This window comes from Oenanthe melanoleuca, chromosome 4 (genome assembly GCF_029582105.1).
Source record: "Oenanthe melanoleuca isolate GR-GAL-2019-014 chromosome 4, OMel1.0, whole genome shotgun sequence".
NCBI lineage: Eukaryota > Metazoa > Chordata > Aves > Passeriformes > Muscicapidae > Oenanthe > Oenanthe melanoleuca.
This window is the reverse complement of record NC_079337.1, coordinates 16,943,707-16,964,608: the sequence shown is the minus strand read 5'-3', so window position 1 is coordinate 16,964,608 and position 20,902 is coordinate 16,943,707. Positions and strand designations below refer to the sequence as shown.

At 41.5% G+C, this 20,902-nt stretch overlaps 1 protein-coding gene across 6 annotated transcripts in view; it reads right to left on the bottom strand.

Moving 5' to 3' along the window:
* HERC3 (HECT and RLD domain containing E3 ubiquitin protein ligase 3) overlaps positions 1-20,902 on the bottom strand; it is a 44,717-nt gene that overhangs the window by 4,059 nt on the left and 19,756 nt on the right. For 4 of the 6 annotated variants that reach the window (XM_056490634.1, XM_056490635.1, XM_056490633.1 and 1 more), the window contains 19 exons: positions 20,535-20,611; positions 19,723-19,944; positions 17,670-17,761; positions 16,682-16,812; positions 15,817-15,977; positions 15,240-15,316; positions 14,339-14,463; positions 13,738-13,797; positions 11,975-12,086; positions 11,211-11,400; positions 9,935-10,098; positions 9,347-9,460; positions 8,074-8,097; positions 7,899-7,988; positions 6,344-6,514; positions 5,568-5,711; positions 3,400-3,566; positions 2,245-2,311; positions 1,042-1,124 (listed from right to left, as the gene is read on the bottom strand). In XM_056490634.1, coding sequence (XP_056346609.1) covers positions 1,042-1,124; positions 2,245-2,311; positions 3,400-3,566; positions 5,568-5,711; positions 6,344-6,514; positions 7,899-7,988; positions 8,074-8,097; positions 9,347-9,460; positions 9,935-10,098; positions 11,211-11,400; positions 11,975-12,086; positions 13,738-13,797; positions 14,339-14,463; positions 15,240-15,316; positions 15,817-15,977; positions 16,682-16,812; positions 17,670-17,761; positions 19,723-19,944; positions 20,535-20,611 — 2,271 coding nt within the window. Of the gene's footprint in view, positions 1-1,041; positions 1,125-2,244; positions 2,312-3,399; positions 3,567-5,567; positions 5,712-6,343; positions 6,515-7,898; positions 7,989-8,073; positions 8,098-8,817; positions 8,968-9,346; positions 9,461-9,934; positions 10,099-11,210; positions 11,401-11,974; positions 12,087-13,737; positions 13,798-14,338; positions 14,464-15,239; positions 15,317-15,816; positions 15,978-16,681; positions 16,813-17,669; positions 17,762-19,722; positions 19,945-20,534; positions 20,612-20,902 lie in introns of those variants that run through there. The other 2 variants (XM_056490638.1, XR_008840427.1) reach the window with 2 other exon arrangements.

The following is a 20,902-nucleotide window of genomic DNA, read 5'->3' as shown; positions in this document are numbered from 1 at the left end:
GTAAAAAAAGGGCAGGTTTTCTTTTGAATGTATATGCCCAACTTAAAAACCTAAAGGGGTCTATCACTGGCATTTTTATCTTTCCTTCACTGTTGCAGGGGTAGATTAAACACTCCTCTGCTTTACCTGAAGTCCATCTTCTCTTTGTGGGTTCTGTATGGAGGCAGCTCTTAGCTGTGTAATTGCACCATTTTGGGCAGTAGTAAAGTAGGTAAGAAGTAACACACACAAAGCTTTTGCTATAGCAATGGCTTCAGACACATTCAAACCCCTTTTAAATAATCAGATTAATAGGAAATTACTTCATCTCCAGCCTTGCCAGTAAGGTCTTCAGCAATCCCAGCACAAGTCCCTAACCATGCTGTTGAGTAGTCACTGGATCACAATGTTTTGCCAGCAGAGAAAGAATGTGAACACTGCTTCAAGTAATAAAGGCATTTGTAGAAATCCAATTACAAGATTATGGGAAGAAAATAGTTCAGCAGCTGGACAAAAAATAAAGGGGGGGGAATGGTAGCTGTGCTAGTAATGACTCTGGGGTGTTCAGTCAAATGGAAAGGGATCCAAGTACAGCAGGTCCTTCTGGCTGTGATCAGGGGTGGGAGTCAGGCTGTGCTCAAAGGAAAGTTTCCGGCTCCAGAATTAGGGAGTACAAACAAGTCTGCCAGGCTCAGTTTTGTTGGTCACATACAGTTCCTCTCTGAGCCATCAGGAGTATTAACCTGGGCCAAAAATCATGCCTTCAATGTCTACTTAAAATGAGAAAACTACCAAGGGTCAATACAAATTGTCTTTTATACTTTTATAGGGAAGATGCCAATCCAAGGGCATGGTACACTTTCCAAATACTGGTGGAAAGATGATGAAAACTTGATTTTTGTTCAAGTGCCACTAGTGCCCAGTAGCTTTTGAGCAAGTGGTCTTAAAATTTGTTTGCAGTGACTACTAATTACCCCCCACCCCACTTCCCTTCAGCCAGGGAGTCTGTGGCACACAACTTCAGCACAAGCACAAGTCCATCCCCACAGGTGCCCCACTTGCCTGTTGTCCTTCTGCACCAGGATTTTATCTCCATCTTCAACCAGGTTCTTCTGCTCTGTCACACCGTAGCTTTCCCTGCAGATCTGCACAAAACCAGAAATTAATTTTACTGGAAGTATTTTCTGGGGCATGTGCCTACAAGAAAGACAGAGTCCACTTAGACAGCTGAGGACTGGCATGTCCTCAGGATGGGCCAGAGAAAATGGTATGTGCAGAAACTTCTGTTCTCTGCTCCAAGTACCCCATGTGCTTCAACATCCTCCATCACCTACATTTACTGTAGGACTGCTATTAAGTCGAAATGTGAATTTAAAAAGGAATAAAAATTATTTTAGGTAAATTTCCTGGGGAAAAAAACCCAAGATTGGAAACTAAAATCCTGTTTTTAACTAAGCCCATGAGTTTGGCAATAAAAAGGAACTCCCATTTTTAACAGAACCTCAGTGGGTTAATTCATCCTCTCTCGCAGGAAGAATAAATGACACAGACATTTTCCTGCTTTCGCCAGCCTAGGATTGCACCAGTACAAACCTATACTCCATACACTTACTGGTTACCTGACAAAAAATGCAAAACAGTCAATTTTCAAGTTGCCATCAACAAAAGAGGCCCTTATGTGCAAAAAAGAATTTGGAGAAAAGTCTCTTTTGTTATTTTAAAGGTATCCTTTTTTTTTACACTACCATCACTATGGCTGCATTGCCTCATCCCAAATTACATCTCTGTCGTGCAGGAGACAGTCAGATGCAGGTCTGACTCACTCCAGAGGTAAACTTGATCTAAGAGAGTTTATGTGCCTCATTCATGCAAAAAGGAAATGGGCACTGCTCGCCTTGCTGAGCAAAGTTCTTCACAGTGTGGAGCAGTTTTATGGTACCTTGTTTTACCCCAGGGCAGGCCTTGGACAGAGTCAAAAAATGATACAGATCAAGATGAACCCATCATTCACAACCTGTTAGAGCATCAGGTCTTTAAACAGTGACAAAAAGGTTATTTTGAAAACCACTCAGCTTAATCTACTTATTAGCTCAGTTTTTAGGACCACATACATACAAAAGAAGAAGGGAGTTGACAGCAAAGAATATTAAAATAGCATGGGCTATGTGCTATAGGTATTTGGAATAAGCCAGAATATACATCTATATGAAAATATAGATGAGCTTCAACTGATTACCATAGTATGATATGTCAAATGTGTCTTACTGTAAAATTCAAACAGAAAGTCTCCTCCACATCTTCCCCAGGGTAATCTAAAAGTTGCTGGAGACTCCTAAACAAGTAGGGAAAGAAATAAAAAAAAGAATAATCAGAGATTTTAAAAGCCATACCTCTAACAGGGAAAACAAATTCAACAGAAGTAAACAGCAGCATATATCTGGGTAGTGGGATTGCAAGAGAGAGAATCTGAGTCACCTGAAGCAGTAAGAAAGAAATACACCTCAAATAAAGAGATGCTTTGTTAGGAGAAGCATAAATGCCAGTCCCACAGAATGTCAATACAGTCTATGACCACCTAGTTCACAGATCATATTTAATGATCCTGGCTTTAGAACAGAATTAGATTTCTAGTTCTAAAGTTCTAATTCTATGTCATCACCACACAAAGGTCTGAGGAGTGAAGGAAGAGACAGAGGTGGACTGTATCTGTATGCCCACCATATAGAAAATACTCTGCTACCACCCAAAATCCTGCTGCTGTCTTCCTGGCATTTTACCTCATTATTGATAAATACAGCTGTCACTTTCTGTAGATAAATCAGATGGCAACTCAGAAACAGAAATAAGACAGCAGTCAGACAGTGGGATCTTAACTTCCCAGTGTAAGGGGAACCAGTATCCCTATGCAATTAGGAGGAAAAGATCCAAAACACCACTTGGAAAAAGTACTTCTTTCATTCCACTCAACAACTTCCTGTCATGGGAGCAGGTCAGAGCTGCACTGGTTCACGGATGGGACAATTCACAGCACTACACACAGTCCCCTGCTTGCTTGTCTGAGCCTGGCTGGAGGGGAAAGGCTGAGGCTGGGATCATGCACACAGCCACACAGGGCAGGGACAGGCTTCCTGTTCTCAAAGGGGAGTGTGGGAGGTGTTTTCTGGCTGTGTCGGTACCCAGTTTCTGGGGGTCAGGAGGGTGGGAGCCTAAGCAGATGGACCCAACAGCCTGTGGGAGAGAAGTCTTACACAAAATTCACCCCAGCTCATGTTTTGCAAGGACCACAGTCACCCAAATTAATCAGTTACTCAAAAGGATCAGGAAGTGTTTCATTCATCAGCTTTTACCTAATTTGGCACTTCCTGTTCTTAGCTGGATGTTCTACCTTCCTAGAAAAGCTGCAAATTTTGATTTTCATACCTTCCTTCTGTCGGGGACAGCTCCTTCAAATCCTCTAGGCAGGGCTTCACATTCAAGAGTTTTTTGTACAGAGCCAAGGGAAAGTGAAGGTCTACAACCGTGAAATTGTAGATTGCAAGACCACATATGATGCCAATCAAGTGAAACCAGTTGTGCTCTACAAAACACTGCAAAACCACAAAAAGAAATTCGGATGAGATAAACTGTCACTGGTGCAATACACAGTACTCTTTCCTCCATGCACTAAGAAGCCAGACCCTGCTTTTCCAACTGGGACAGAGAGCTCCCATCAGGAGCCACTTTGGTTGTAATTTTCTTGCTGGCGTGTGGCACAGAAATGAAGCTTCAAAAACCACGCTCTATTACTTTTGCAAGCCATGATCACTGTGGAAACAGTAGCTTTCCACCTTACTTGACTTTTAATTCCTTTTTACATACCTGTGTTTAGACACTGTCTTGGGTTGCAACACAGGATGTGACCAAAAGTATGTATTATATCTCCATCTGTTGAAACCAGGTGGGGCAGTGATCCTTATCTCTGTGGCACATATTATCTGCTAATGGGCCATCTTTAAAACCAGGTGGGGCAATCATCTTTATCTTTTTCATGACCCATCCTTTCTCCAGGAAGATATTGTCTGTTAATGGGCCATTGAGTGTCACTGATACAATGACTGACAAAATTAAATCATCCTATTGTGAGATGCTCCAGCCAGGGTAAGGAGCCAAACATTTCCTACCTAGATAAAAACCTGAGATTTTGGACACCAAGACAGCCATCTTTCCACTGGATTCCAGACCTTTCCACATCATTTCTGGACCTTCAGAGGAAAACTGCACCTTCTACAGTTCCACTGCTTCAGCTGAACCACATCTACCACTGCAGGAGGATGCAGCCACCATTCAATGGGACTACTTCCAACACCCTGACTGACTGACGGGGTATCAGGCTGTATTCTGACTCTGTCAGTGTTTTAGGATTGTTCTTTGTAATACTGTAATTCTATTTTAATTTTCCTAGTAAAGAACTCTTATTCCTATTCCCATATCTTTGCCTGAGAGCACCTTAATTTCAAAACTGTAATAATTTGGAGGGAGGGGGATTACATTTTCCATTTCAAAGAGAGGCTCTTGCCTTTCTTAGCAAACCTGTCTTTCAAACCTAAACAAACACTAACAGGGCTTCAGTGTTTACTGCCTAGGTACTGCAAGGAAATGTGTTAACAATCCTCTCCCTATTTACCTATCCTATCTTCTATTAAAAGCTTTTGCATCAGCACAGTTCTACTCAGGCAGATAGATCAGTAGAGGTGCTAGCACAGGCCTCCTTTTCTTCACATATTGACTCTCAATGTGTCAGTCACAAACTGGCTGCCCACATTTGTTAAATGCTCAAATACATGACTCATTTTCAGTGCTTACACTGTCATCACTCCTGGTGCCAAAAGACTTGTTTTATAGCACTGACATTAGCAGTGAATACTCTGTAATACTGTTTACAAGTTAAAAAAGGTACCAGGCCACTTCCTTTCTTGTAAACCCCCTAGCATGGGGGGTTACACCTTAAGGGAAGGCTGGCAGCATCATTTCCCATATGGCTGCCTACACAGGTAAAGGAAAGGACATAAACTACCATCTCCAGCCATCTAACAGGTACACATCTTGCACTCCACACTCTTCCAAAACCAACAACCTTCCACTACAAGCCATGTTTCTTGCTGTTTAAGAGCTTCTCCACATAAAGCATTAACAACTTTACATCCTGAAGGCAATAGTGATGCATGACTAAGTGGACTGGCTGCAATTATGTGAACAGCAAGGGACTCACAGAACTCAACTGCCATTACCACCTAAAGCTCTCACTCTTTAAAACAGCACATGACCATCACATTCATGATAATAAGAGTTCTGTTACCTGTCACCTGAATTTTAATACAAGTTTTATTTTGGGATAAGAATAGAGAGAGCGCCAACTCTTTAACAGGCACAACCATCACTATTCTACTAAGGTTAATGGACCTACTTACACTAACTAAAAATAGAGTTCACATTGTATCACGAGTAGAAAATGAGAGGAAGAACATTTATTTCATAGTTTGCCACTAACTTCCTTGTAATTTAAATGCAGTATTTTTTCCAACCTGCATGTATTGAGGGCAAGGGCTTACCGTGTCTGAAAACCACAGCAGGTTTGACTCTGGGTAGTAAGTGAACATGCCATAGATAGGATTGAGTAGCTCTTTTAACAACAGGAGGAAAAATTCCTTTGTCACTCCTCCAGCATCAACAGCTTCCTCACCATCAAAGATGACCTGTAGAAAAAGCAGGTCAGTGACAGGGATGCAGAGCTGAGACTGAGTGAATTAGACCTCTCTCTCTAACTGAGAGCCATGCAAAGCAATTTGTCCAACATGCCCAAACCCAGAGCAAACCACAAGCTCATTTCAGTGCTCTGCCTGCAGGGACAGAAAAGGAACAGGGGTGGCAAACCAGGTATTTTGAGAATACTTAAATCCTTATGCAAATCATAAAAAACCACCTTTAAATCCTTATGCAAATCATAAATAACCAACAATCAAAGCAGCAGCACAACAGCAGCTACTGAAGATTGTGGCAATCTCTCAGAGATAAAACACATCCTATTGTAAACAGCCTGCACCTGCAGAAGGAAAAACAGAGACTGCATAATATCATAAAATGCTTCCTCCCCTTCTCAACACACCAGGAGAAGAAAGCAAATCCTGTTCTTGCCTTCTTGTAAGCAATTCACAGCCAAAGCACTCCAGGAGTCAGAAAAAAGACTCAATCTTTGAACTGACTAGACCAAATGTGTGACAGCTATGGAGAAGTTACTGCACACTGGTGAAGCAGTAATGTGAATGGCTGAAAGGCTGCAGAAAAGTTTGCTAAATGAGAGGGTGCTAAAGATATGAGGCAAACTTACTTTGAGAGGTTTTTTCAAATCAATGTCAGAATGGATGCTCAACTCCCTTAAAGCATCACCAACTAAGTTACTCCTGCGAACATGAAGTACCAGGAAAGGGCTTCTGGCCAGCAGAGGCTCCAGGGTGAGAAGCATGAAGACATTCTGCAAATTTGCACCATTTATTGCAACCTGTAAATAAAGGAGAAGTGAAAAGCAGCCATAGCTCAGATTCTTTCCTCCTATGAAAGAAAAACAGTTAACAACTACATGCCTGGTGCTCCTTTCTGCCTTTTTGGTTTCTCCAGGATTGAAGAATTCCACGGTCACTCAGTACTGTGTGTGTGCCTGTATGCCCTGTTCCCCCATTTCCCACACCAACACTTTCAGTCCACGGATCAATTCATCACATTAGAGCAACAGAGATTAAATTCCTGACCTTTTTTTTTTTCCCCACATTAGGCAGGTTGCTGGGGAGAAGAGGTTTTATTCATGCTCTTACTGAGTCTACTGGTTTCTCTGGCATCTAAGTGGTTGTCTTGCTAAAGATACTGTCTCTCAGGACAACAAAACCTGTACCAGTCTGCTGTTCTGCCAAGGTAAGGTCAATATCTCCCCTCAGCAGCGCACTGCTGACAAATTGGGCAGCTGAAAACATGCAAGAGGCTGACAAAATGAGAGGAGGAGCAGGTGACTGCAGCACCTGAGCATAGGCCAAGCCTCTTCTGCCTTGTTGCAGGCTGTGTGCTCAAGCAGCCATGGAAAAGCCAGGAAATAGGTACTAGCTGACTGTGATGACAGTTTTCCACCCTGAAGGAACTTGACAACCAAGGACCTCAGCAAATTTATTTCACAGAGGATGGGACCAGTCCCAGATCCAGCTGCCCTGGATGAGGGGTCAGTGTCCAACACTTCGCCTCTCTCAGGAGGCACCTGTGTGAGCAGTGCTGGCCCTGGGACATTTACACTGGTACTGCAGCCCTTGTCACAGCCTGGCTGGGAGCTGGCTTGGCTGCCACCTACAGGGTGCTGGAGCTGGACACCTGCTGTCAGCACACTCCTGGAGGGCCCCTGGGCTGTGCCCCTCACTGTAACTAAGTGGGCGGGCTGCTGGCAACAGCTGCTGCCTGCAACCACAAACAGCATCAGGAGCTGGTCTAAACACTCACCTCATTATTTAGAAGGAACAACCACTCCTGAAGCAGGCAGACATTTCAAAACAAGTGTCCACGTACCTGAACATTTGTCTACCTATCTATTCTTACAACTCCTCACCTTACTCCTTATCCTTGGATTATCATAAATACATAACTACTCCTTCTCTATACAGTTTAAATTTCCACCACATGCACATCTGACAGTTCTGATGTTGCCAGACACTTTGAAGGAAACACACCAAGCGCTGCCTCTGCAATATCCAGGGCAAAGAGGTTCTCCAGCTACACTGCCCTCTTGTATCATGGAAGCAACAAAGTGTTGCACACACCAGCTCCCAGTTAACTCCCTTTCCATGCAGGCACCATTGCAAAAGGTGATAAAGAGATATGTCAGGAAAATTAGGAGAGAGAATGATTACCTGCATCTGTAATTCTGCATCTGTCTGTAACATCTTGGTCTTAGCTTGAGCATCGAAGATGAAAGGGTAAGAGCAGAGAGTCACAGCATCCTGTAAGAAAGGCAGGCAAGATGTGTTCCTATCCACAGCTTCCAGAGCACTTCCTTAAATAAATCTTGAGAAACAATTTTCTTACCTGCATGATGGATGGCCTTACTTTCTGTGAAAGAAAAAGAGAAGCATGAAAAATCTTTCACTCTTTCAATTTTGTGTGGGTTTTTTTGGATGGACTAGTCCAAAGGTGACCCAAAGTAAATTTTCCTCCTTTGGAACCAACAACCCATTTTTCTTCCTCTTAAAGAAAAGCATGGGAACTTCCTTCTCAAGAAAATACACAAGTCTAATTCAAAACAGGAACATCAAACATTACTAAGAGGACTGACTGGCACAGCATCCTGTGTTAGTCTGCCATGGGTGAAACTTGCTCTTATAAAGAGTAACAAAGGCAGAAACCACATGAAACAACAGGAGAGACCATAAGGCCATCCATAAGAACACCTCTGAAATGCAAATTACTTGTCATTAGCCATATTGACACATTTTTAACTATCCCTTACATAAATTTAAGTCAGTACTTTATTGTTCTGCTCACTAAAGGTAAGCATACAGCAGCACTATTTAAATGATGGAAAGCAAAGGATGGGGGGACAGCACACACAACACTACAAAGCCCATAAAAACACACAAAAAGTTATCAGGTTTTACTCTTGCAGCATCCCTTGACAGATGTTTTTTGGTGTTTTTTACACTTGGAATTCCTCTCTTTACTATAATTAATTAATCTCACCAGGTTCCCACATAGCATATTCCAGCCCTCAGTTTAGTTATCTCCTTTCTTACAGATGGGAAAGTGAGACATAAAAGAGGTGAAGGGTCTTACCCAAGATCACCCAGCAGGTAACTGGAAGAGCCAGGAATAGAACCCACATCTCTTGAGGCTTGGTTCAGTTCCCCTAGCCAGAACGCCACACTGCCTCCTCTTACAGAGCAACATTTTAACACCACTGGCTACATTATTCACAATACCTGCCTAAACAGCAGAAGTAAAGGGCAAAAATTATAATTTTAGAATACAGGACTTGGCTCCTGAGGTCTTGATTACATTAAAAGGATCCAGTGACTGAATTAATCCCCTTGTGCAAAGACTGAATGAAATTCACATAAATAATCACAGAGACTGTTGCAAGCTTTGGTTAAATATTGTTAGCTCCAACTCTTTCGACAGCCTTTTTATTTTTCAGTCAGTTTTGTAAAGCACTGAGATATTTGTAAAGATCTGAGATATTTAACATACAGAAGCTCCTACACTGAATACATTATGCTCTCATTAAGGATATTGGAAATATAGATCTACAGCCAGAGACACAAACACAGACAGCTATTTCATCTCTATACATAAGAGCTCTTACCATTCCAGCCTGGTGCAAAAACCACATGAGATAATCCTCCTGAATGTCCACCAAGCTGGAAATCTCAGGGATATAAAACTTATCATATTCCACATGTTTAACCTTCTGATTCACCTAGTGAAAAGAACAGATGGAAATATTCAACATATTTTAACATATTTTCAGGTTTGCTTTCATAAATTCAGTTATAACAGCTTGCAACAAAAGTACTCAGAAAGTTTTGCAAACAATACATGATCTCTTATATTTTGGTACAAGCCAAGAAGAATCAAACAGAACCTCTTTGTAACTTTAGTTCCCTCTCCTCCTCACCCCAACCACCCAGCAACAACATAGTGAGAGCAGAGACCATCAAGGGACAGGTGTTTGTGATGCCAGAGTGCATGGCCCAGCAGCAGCCTTCTTTAGGGTAACCTTATTTCTAGTCTCTGAGACAGGACTGAACAATCTTCAAGAACCTTGGACTTAGGAAAGCCACTAGCATCCTTCCCATGTTGTGACTTGATGGACAGTGACACAGCTCATGACTGGCAAAGGGCAGACAAGACAACCATCTTGAGCCAACACATGACCAGGCTTTTCCCTCACCTTGTGGAGTTTCTCCAGAAGCCTGAGAGCAGCTGTAATGTAGCTGCTGAACAGGACTGGAATCAACAGTGTCTTCCTTCCACTGAGCAGGTAAACCACTGCACCTTTATAGAGGTCCACAAGCCTGAGGAAGTATCTTGGGCACACCTGAGACCACCAGTTATCTGCAAAGCAGAAGACATCAATATAAACCTGAATCAAAGGTTATCCACTAAATAAGGGGCTACAACTGAAAAAAAAGCAGAATACACCTGAAGAGTCCTTCAAAAAAATTCTCTATTCCTGCCCTAGCTGTAGCAACAGGAAAGTGAGGCAGTCATCTAAATATCAGAAACTGAAAAGCTCCCCTCTTTCCACTCTTGTCCAGCCACACCAGCCATTACCCAGCCCAAACCCTGATCAGGGTGAGAGCCTGAATTTGAAGTTTCTCAGACTTTAATTCAAGACACTGTTTCAAGTATCTGGATTCAGGATACTGTGATCTTAAGGGCAAACATCTATCTCTCAGGAGTAACAAGGAAAGAGTTGCCTGGCCAATTCTCTGTAGCCCCACATCCTTTTCTAGCAGGTGCCAGAGCATGTCTCCTGGCACATCTGCACTAAAGGATTAACTCCCCCTCTTTAGAGAGGCTGATCTCTTTCTTGCCAAGGACAGGTAATCTTTACTTTCCCCTGAAGGGACCTGAACTATTAGCTTTTTTCCTAGAATCAATCACCTGTGAAATAAAAGCTGGAGCCTAGGATTCTTTTGGAGGTCTGAATGCATCACATAGCACTTTACATGATAATATCAGGTTTAGTACAAGACAACCTTAAGAAACAGAGTAAGGTAAGAACAATAGTAGCTTAACAAATGTAAGTAATAATCATTAAGCAGCATATGTTCTGTTCAGTTTAAAAGAAGGTCAGAGTAAAATACATTAGAAATTAAAAGACTCAAGATGGGAGAAGAGTTTTAGTGTTCAGCTAAGTCACAGACCAAGGTTTGCCTGCATCTTAGAGGACAAAATAATTCAATATTATATTTAGTATTCTTTTTTTACCTTATACAGGAAAGATATTCTAAAGTGATCAACAACTGACCAAGTTTATGAGACTAGGATAATTTAATCTTCACGATATACAAAAATCTATGTTTCTGTAGAGAAATTTATCTAGAACTGAGTCTCTGAATGTGGGTAAACTAGATAAGGTAAATTAGATTAACCTCCCTAGTAAGTGCTCTTTGAAATTATATTTTACTTTTAAATGAAACCAATTCTTAAATGGCACTTACCAAGCACTTTGCTGGGGTTGGTATCCAGGCGCAAAATAGCCATGGCTAGAGGAAGCGTCAGAGAGATGTAGTACTTGGAGTCTTGGAATGGTGGGAATTCTGGGAGAATCAGATAGATCCTCATTGCCTCAACATCTGGTGGAGAGCTGGACAGCTGAGGAATCAAAAAGCTTTCAAAGCTCTTCAGTATCTAGAGAGAAAACAAACCAAAAAAGACAACTTATCCTGAGTGATAGAGCACCTACTATGTAGATGATGTTTAAGGGCTGATGAAATGGCAAAACCCTGTTTTAAAAGTCAAACCCAGAACTATAAATATATATTTATATATATTTTTCACCCAGAGTGAAAAAACCCAGAACTATAAATATATTATAGCTAAAAGTGGCAAGGGGAACACGTATGCTTTTATCCCACAGCTCTGCACTTGTGAAAGAAATTCTCTGAGTTCGAATAAATTATACCACCATGAAGCACTCAACTCCTGACAGACACACAATAATTACAAATATACACAGAGTTTATTTCAGCAGACATTCAAGTACTAAATGCCATGAGATAAAACTTGTTTTTAAATAAAAGCCTTGGAGACACATTCTGAGGAGGTCAAAATCAGCCCAGGTCAAAAGAGAAGTACCATTAAGTGTCTGGCATTTAGCTTTGCAATGCAACCTTTTCCCAACAATGCTGCTGGTACTTGCATGTTAGAGAGGGACAAAGCCCTGATTTCCCCTCTGAATATCCAAATCTCAGAAGTGCAGTACCTGCTCTAGGAGAATAGAGTGCTGGGAGTTCATCAGCTTCTCAAACAGCACTCTCGTGGAGTTCAGATCAATCCCTGGGATCTTTGGACTGGTTTTAAAATGTTCATCAATTCTTTAAAAAAAGAAATCACAGACAGGCATAAGTTTAAGAAAGAGACCCCATTACCTGTGCATTGACATGGCCTGAGAGCAAGAAATAGAGAAATGATCACTAGGGAATTCATAAGACTAGAAACAAAGACTCTCCCTTCTGAATTCTTCCAGACCTTGGTTAGATTATTGCAGAGAAACACTTCACCAAAGGTGAAATTGTCCTTTGGTATCCCCAGGACTCCTTCACTGACTCCTTCCTGACTTAAGAGCACTGTATTAGACACTCTGAAGGGGAAGGCAGCTATTAAAGACAGGATGCATTTGTCAGTTTGATGGTGTGACTCTAACAACATGAGAATGGCTGTTCCCATAAAAGCACAGGCTCCAGGCTGGAAACAGCTCCCCAGAGACACACCATGGTACAGAGCACTTTGGGCTGTGCTCTGCAATGGTAGTGCTGGGTGTGCTCAGGCACACAGCCATGGAAAAGCTGCTCCCCCATCTAATCCTGTAATGCAAACAGGCCAACATGGCCTTAGGATATGGGAGGGATGCACTGGGGTATTTCTGTCAAGTGCACCTTGACATACCTATACATACTTCATGTATAAATGTACATAGTTAAATGCAGCCTCATTTGAGGCTTCAGAATTTATCATTCATTTGGCCAAAGATTCTCTATAGAAGTGCTGCACTAGCCAACACACCACAGAAGTGGAAGATCAACTGTATTTGGCTGATGAAGCCATAAACTCCACCCATTTCCACATTCAAAGGAGACGTGAGACTATTTAAAGTGACTCAATAACTTGGATACCTCAACAAGGGTTTTAAACCAACATGATACAACCCTTCTGATGCAATACCATGACACAACACTAGAGAAGAAACTACTGGACAAGCAGAAAAACACCAGAATAATTAGCAAACTATCTTCTTTTTCAAGTTGCTCTTGGAATGTATTGCACAAAGATTACTCAAAGTAAGTTTTTCTTCACCTAGTTACAAATAATTTACTCATCACATCACCAGAAAAATTACTCCTCCTCCTCATCTTATGCTGTTACCTCCTCAACTTTTACAGATACAGCCAACACAAGCCTTCCCAACCCACAACCTTTGACTCAGCTATATGTCTCACAACCTTGTCACCACCTATTGTGGGTTACACTCGTTTGAAATTTCTCCTTTTGTAAGCAGGAGCACAAAACTTTCCACATACGATGCCACCTAAAAGGAAAGCACTTCTGTGCTGCCCCTGATGTATTTTCAAGAGCAGCCTGTGTGGAAGTATGCTTTCACATGCACCAGCTAAGTCAGCTGGATATGAGACTATTCAGATACTTGGCACCCCTCATTTCCCTTCATGTTCTATCCCTATCCCTCTCTTTAACAATGTTGGTATCTGTTTCACAAGAAAGAATAACAGTTGTGGCAACTCCAAGAAATCTGTGCCACTTACAGTACACTCCCCATGCACTCTCTTAGACCATCTGCCTTCCTTATCCAGCTCTGACCACCCAACCCCTTAGGGAACATCCTCTGCCCTCATCTTCTGCCTGATCAAAAAAAAAAAAAAAAAAATCAAATCCCCCTGCAGAAGTGAGTGAAGCAAAGTGATTCCAGTCTGCATGAAGGGAAAGCCACACATCTGGAAATCTGGCACTTACTTCTTCTCCAAGAAGCTTCCATTCCAGCAGGCAGCTGAGGACAGTATCTGAACAACATTACTGTTGGCAGCAGGAAGACAAAAGAAAATAGAGATACAGGTTATTACTGGATGCCTCAGTAAATCTCTTCATCTCTCTTCCCTTCTTTTTATGGGAAACAATTTCAGGATAACCCCTTTAGAGGCACAGAGGGCAAGACTTCACTCAGGATCATGTAAGGTTCCTTTTTGAAAGGAGGAATTAATTCCTCCTTTCCACCTTTTCTGCCCTTCTCATGGCAGGCACACAGGGGAAAGAACTCAATCAGTCTGTTCACAAGTTCTTGCTACTTTTCATGATTTTTAAGCACACAGTGCTGAACAACTTGAAAATCAAATTCCCACCCACCATCTGCAATGCTGAGGCAGCTTCAAATTCCTCTGGTTTAGCTCAGAAGCTCTCACCTGGCAGCCTTGTGACTGGCAACTCCTCCCCTTGGAAACAACCAAGAACCACACTTGAAAAGGTTGCTAAATTTCAAGTGAAAGCATGGCACGGAAGCCAACAAAATTATTTAAATAGAACTTTCAACAAAAGGCTTGTCCAGTGCCACAATACCTACTTGACAGAATTAGAACTGTTCTTTTCTAAAAGCTTTTGCCTCCAGACATCTATAGTTTCATCATTTATTAAACAGGTGTAACGTGTTTCATTTATGGTCCGGAAATCATCAGCAGGCAAGGAATTCTGTGAGAAGATACAGATTTCAGCAAAGACAAGGCTTGTAAAACAGTTCCTTCCTATCCATAATTTCTGTTTTAATAAATAAGTGATAGCCTCCTTAGTGTGGTCTCTGAAAACCAGTTTGGTTAGATATTTTGTGGCATTACTAAGAAGTCCAAAAGGGAAGGACTTTCCTGAAAAAGTCTGAGAAAAAAAAAGAATCCTCAAATACATTTCAAAAAGAGGAAAAAAAAAAAATCAAAGTATCATTTCCTAGATGTACCAAAGGCCCTCTTAAATACTGTCATATGTAACTACAGGCTTAGTACAGTTATTTTATACCTATTTCTATGCCTCAAAAGTTTATCCCAAACACTTCTTGGAAGAAAAAAGAAGACAGAAGTGGGAAAACCAATTCAGCATTCAGCCCTCCATTCAGAACTGCTTGACAAAAATCTCATTGTATATGGCTGATGACCCTACACACCAACAATGCAGAAACCAGTGCCACGGGTGGCAAGCAGCCCTCACTTCCAACCTGCAAAGACTGGATTCCCCTCCCTGCTGATTAAACTGGAATCAGATCTTCCCTATGGCTTTGATATGCCTCTAGAGAAAGGCAACTCTCAGCCACTGAAGTTGTAAATCCCTGCAACAACTGTCAGAGCTGTTAAAGTTTGTAAGGCAGAATGGAGTCCAAAGCAATACTTCCATTTCAGAAGATTTTAGCAAAAACAAAAGCTGTGTTGTGAATGCTGGGACAGGGGAGAAGGCTTGAAAAGACACTTCATTTGGTTTACCTCGTATTTGGAGCAAAGCACAAATGTTTGGTCTCCTCCAGAGAAGATATGTTTAACAATGTGGTATTTACAGGCATCTGTTTGAGAAAGACACAGTTGTATTAGAGGCTGATGAATGCAAGACCCTACTTGTACTTTCTCCCCTCCCATTTGCACTGCCAGTACAACTACAAGGAGCACCTGGGTCCTTTGAAGGCTCTGATGAAATCAGCTGGAACTCAAGCACAGTAGCCACTTACATGAGAGTTACACAGGAGGGGAAAGCTGTAATTTTTAAACTGCAATAGGGGCTTTAAAGAGAGAACAAAGTCTTTGGAACATAGTATTAGTACAATTTCATGAGGTCTCAAGATTGCCAAATGCTGAGCTCTGCCATGAAAAGAGAAAGGGAGATGGCACACATTAATAGAGAAAGCAAAAAGTCACTCAGAAATTACCACAGTGCATTTGGGACAACAGGATGGATTTCTTTTGGTATTTCCAGAAACTTCACAGAACAATGTTAAGATGTCCTAAGACAGGCATGGGTGCAAATATTTATGTCCATTTGCCATTTCAAATTGAGCACAGTACATACCAGGTTTCCCTGAGAGTTGCCCATTATGAGCTGCCCAGTGACCCTTGACAGGAGAGGGACACTTTACATTGCAAGTGTGCCCTGTTCCCAGCTGGCCTCTTGTTCCACAGCCAAATGCATAGATCATTCCTGAAGAAGGCACAAAGGCTAAAGTGTGATGTCTGTAAGAGATGGGTACAGAGTTTGGACCTTGTTTAACAAAAAAAATTAAAAAAAAACAAAAACAAAAACAAAACAAAAACAAAAAAAAGACCAAAACAAAACAAAAAAAAAAAAAAAAAAAAAACAAACCAAAAAAAACCCCAAAACTAAACAACCCAACAATCAAACCAAATGCAGCCTAGAACTTATTCTCATTTCTCCTAGGCCAGAAGCAGGTGCCAAGCAGCACCTTTACACAGACACCAATGCTCAGTTTTTGCCACCTGATGGCAGCAGTTTATGGGATGGAGCCCTTTAGGTGGAAGTGACAAAGAGCAGCTTGTGCCAACATGCAGCTGGTATCAGGCTCACAGTATCAGCTTAGTCATTTGCTAAGCCTGTACATTCTGAAAGGCAACAACACAGCACCAGTGCTGCTAACTCACTTTTCATTAAAGAAGCTGGAAACTTGTGACCAAAGGGGCTTCTGCTCTGAAGCCTTACTGAATTAATTTGGGAATGTATCTTTTACAGGTAGGTACAACCCCAATTAAAAAACCATCTCATTTAGAGGGCCGTAAAATTCTCATGGAAAGTAAGATTTAAATTCATTTAGCTTTGACACACAGAATGCAGAAGCAGGACTGTTTCCCCCTGTTTGCATGATTCAGTATCAGCATTAACCTCCACCAGAGAAAGGTTTCTGACTGCACACAGGACTCACCTGCCACAAGCAATCTGGGATACCTCACTGCCCATGAGCTCAAGAACTCTTCGGGGGTTCACCTCATCATTCATGGAGTCATGGCCCAGCTGCCCGCAGGAACCTGCACCGAAGGTGAACACCCCTCCACTCTGTTAGCAAATCAAACAGAAGAGTCTCCATTTAGGGACCCAGAATCCAGCAGGATCTCTCTGACTCCAGTTTCAGTATGAGCCCAAAGCTTAAGCAGAGGCTGATGGGAATTTTCAAAGGATTCAGAAAAGAAACTTGCATTCTGCTAACGCAGCTTTCAAAGAAGCAACCTTGCCAACCATCAGAAACTAAGAGAATTATCTTCAGGTATCTTTACGCTAGACAAGCTCCTACAGAACTAGTTTTCTACAACAGTATTTTTCCCAAACTCAGTTATTCAATTCATTTTACAGTGGAAAGCACTGAGGCTCCAAAACAGGAAGCAACACCTACAAAGTGGCAGAGCCAAGGCAGGAACTGAGCCACTCTCTTTCAAACCCCAGCCCTGTCCTCTGGCCACTAAATTATACACCACTTGGAAGCAGCAGGCTTGGAACTGAAAACCTCTTGTAAATGTTGTGACTACTAATGTTTAATTTAAACACCCATTAATTTTAGCTTCCATCTTATTCTAATGCACAGTACTACTCTATTTTCCAGCAAAATGCTATTTTCACCCCTTTGGGTGTGTGTTTGTTATACTTTCTTCCTCCCAAAGCTAATATTTCCAAGTGATTTACCTGAGTTTTGCTATTCCTTGCTGTAGATTATTAACATCTTCAGCTTCAAAACCAGCAAAGGATCATGTTGGCAATGAACCTCAGAATAAACAATTAGGCTATACTTTCCACTTAGTTTCTTTTAGTGGGGTCAGAAGGAATACAGCAAGTAGATTTGTGTTTTTCTACCATTACACAGAAAACTACTGTGAAACCATCAGGCAGGTGGGACAGTGCTCTCAGGTCAGCATCTTTACCTTTGTCAGGACTGCTGTGTGTTCCTCTCCACAGCTGATGTACACAACCTTCTGAGACCTCAGCAGCTTCACGTGGCAAGGGGACTCTCGGTCTGCAAGGATGTCAAAGCAAACAGAGCAGCTGTTTCATAAACAAAAACCTGCATGTCCAAGAAAAGCACTGACAGTCTGCTTTCAAACATGGTCTATGAGCACAAGGGAAACTTTAACAACCATGTGAAAAAGGCCCCACATGTCCTTGAGCACTTTTCCCCTCTAACTCCTAAAAGACTTGACTGACTCAAGCAGAATTGTCCAGAGCAGAGAATGTACATGTTGATTATCTTGTATAAATTCAACATGCACTTGCTCTTTGTGAGATATGGTGAGTGCAGCCTAGAAACACCCACTTTCAGCTTCATGCTCCATTTCAGACTCCTCAGGGATGACTGCAAATACTTGTTTCCAAAAGCTTACTTAGACCTTTTCCATAAAGAGCAACCCTGACACGTGGGAGACACTTGTGCGAGACACAAGTAAGCTGAATCCCAATGTGTATTTAAATACTCAGCTTTCCTTCTGTTGTCATCCTTTAAGCAGGAGATCCTCCTAATTGCAAAGGCTAATCACTACCAACCATTAAGTGATGCTTTTCTCCTTCACTCTGCCATCCCTAATCATTTAAAGTCTGTCACCCAGGGATGAATACAGTAAAAATAAAAGCTTGGTGCTTCAAGGAGCAGAAGGCACCAAAAAGCAATTTGATATTAAGGGGAGCAGCTGCTTATTTCATACCAACAAAAAGCTGGGTTCCTATCTATAGAAGTTGCCCACTTCTTAAGATTCTCACCTAAGGATTTGTAAGGTGCTTTTTTACTGGGTAGTGAAAGAAAAACAGTCACATTTCTAAGAGTTTAGAATTGAGAGTGTATTTTTGATTTACTTTTTTCTGTATTTTAGCATTCTGATCTTTCTTTTCACAGGAATGACACTTCTTCTCTCTACAGCATAATTGTTAATAATAACAGTGCTGCAGAATACCCATGTTTGCAGACCTTGCTGTTCATGTTTGACAAGTATGATTCACTTACCATAAATACCACATATTTACTACAATGCCAGGCACTGAGGGGGAAGCAGAATATGATCCCTGGCCAGCACCACCCCACAAGCTGATACCTATTCTGTTCATTTAAGATTAGCCCCAAGCCAGTGTAAGCCTCTCATATGTAAACTGCAGCTTTGTTTTAATTAGAAGCATTTATATGCCAATCTACATGGAAAGGACACTGCTGCTCTTCTATTAGATCAGCCCTACTTTACAAACAGTACAAGGTATCTAGGTGCATGCTAGGTATCACATCTATACTCAGTAACTTGCCTACATACTTAAATCTGCTCAGGAATTATGCAGAAACCAATAAAGAAATCAAGCTCCAAATTTTGATTTGAAAGCTCCAAAGAAAATCTTGTATTCACTTGTTTTATTCCAAAAAGTTAAAGAGTGTGTGAACAACAAGCAGAAGAGATCTGGGCTTTTCAGACTAGTACCTGAGAAAACTACCATTGGACTGATGTGTCTGGTAAACTGTGCAACAAATAAACTACACAACATTTTACAATACTGAGATATTCAGTGTTGCCATCATTTTGTAGCATACAGATGCTCACCAGTCAAAATCATGTTGGGAAATGAGGAGATGGGTTCAGCCTGCTGTTCTGCAGGGAAAGCTTTTGCTCCAATCAACTTCAAACAAAATATGGGCAAAATATTTTTGAGAAGAGGGAGAAAGAATAAAGAGAACTTTCTTTGATATTTGCATGTTGACACTCACACTTGAAAGACCTCTCTTTTTAACCCTCCTCACTCAAATTAATACTCAAGAGGGGAAAAACCACATTTTTGTTTCTACTGAGTATGAAAAGCCTGCAGAGAGACTTTCTCTGCCATCTCATGCCAGGAGGAGCTGCTGAGTGTTACAGACCCACTCACCAAAAATACACTGCCAATCAACAGGAGACACTAGGCCAAAGGAGTCTATCCTTCTTTTACCTAGGAGCATAATTTTCATACCTCGTTCATCACTTAGTCCCAGCTGTCCTGAGCTGTTCTTCCCCCAGCCAAACACAGCTCCTGAGAGAGAAAGGGCAAAACTGTGGGCTCCACCTGCAGCAACCTGAGCCAAAGGGATCCCATCCAGAGACTTGACACGCTGTGGACTGGCTTGGGAGGGACATTCTTTGCCCAAGCCCAGCTGACCATAGCTGTTCTGCCCCCATGTGAAGAACTGGCCATCTGAAATGAGGAAAAAGAGAGAATGGTGGATGAAAAGTTAATCAACAGAAAAGCAGGTTTGCCAAAATTGAAAAGAAACAGTTCTGGAAGCTTTGCTCCCACCCAAGCCTCATGATGAAAAGAAAAAAAGCAAAATCAAGAGAGACATTCTTCGCAAAAAAAAAAAAAAAAAAAAAAAAAAAAAAAAAATAGCATGGCCTGAAGCCACCAGGCAAGTAAACACGCAAGCAACTAAGTGCAACAAAAAAACAGTCCACATTTCACACAAAAGAGTAACAGCCAAGGAAAATTTCAACACAAAGAAATTAATTACACACATTTTTCTAAATCAAGATGGAAAGCTTTCAAGTGCTCCTGCTATCATTCACCAGTGAAACAGTGGGTGGTCTGTAATGTTTTCTTTCTTCACAGAATTGGCAAAGCTCTTCCTCAATATTCACAGTACCTGATACATTTTACAGCATCCCATTTGGCCCAAAAGCAGTCAGGACATGGGATGTCTGTGATTTATTATGCAGAAATATGCAGTCTTGGACACTGTGCAAAATAACAGCACAAATTTTGGTAATTAATAATGGATGCTACAGTACCTGCTGCCAGAGCCAGACAATGCCAATTTCCACAGGAAACCTGCAGTATTGTCTGTTGGTTCAATTTCTTTATCAACCTAAAGATGACAACACTATTTTAGAATAAGTGTCCACAAATCACCTTAGATAAAAATAACACTCAAAATACACAAAATCTATGGTTTCAAGACTGATGAACAGTGTCTTGAAGGCAATACAGATCCATAGAAAATAGATGCAAATCTGTGGAGACCTCCAGACACTTGACTAGTAACTCAACTACAATTCCTGCTATAGCACTGAATCCAACCATCTGGAAATGGTGAAAATAGCTGGTTCTTGGCATCTCTTTCACTATTCTTTTTCAGGCACTGACATTTTTCATGCTG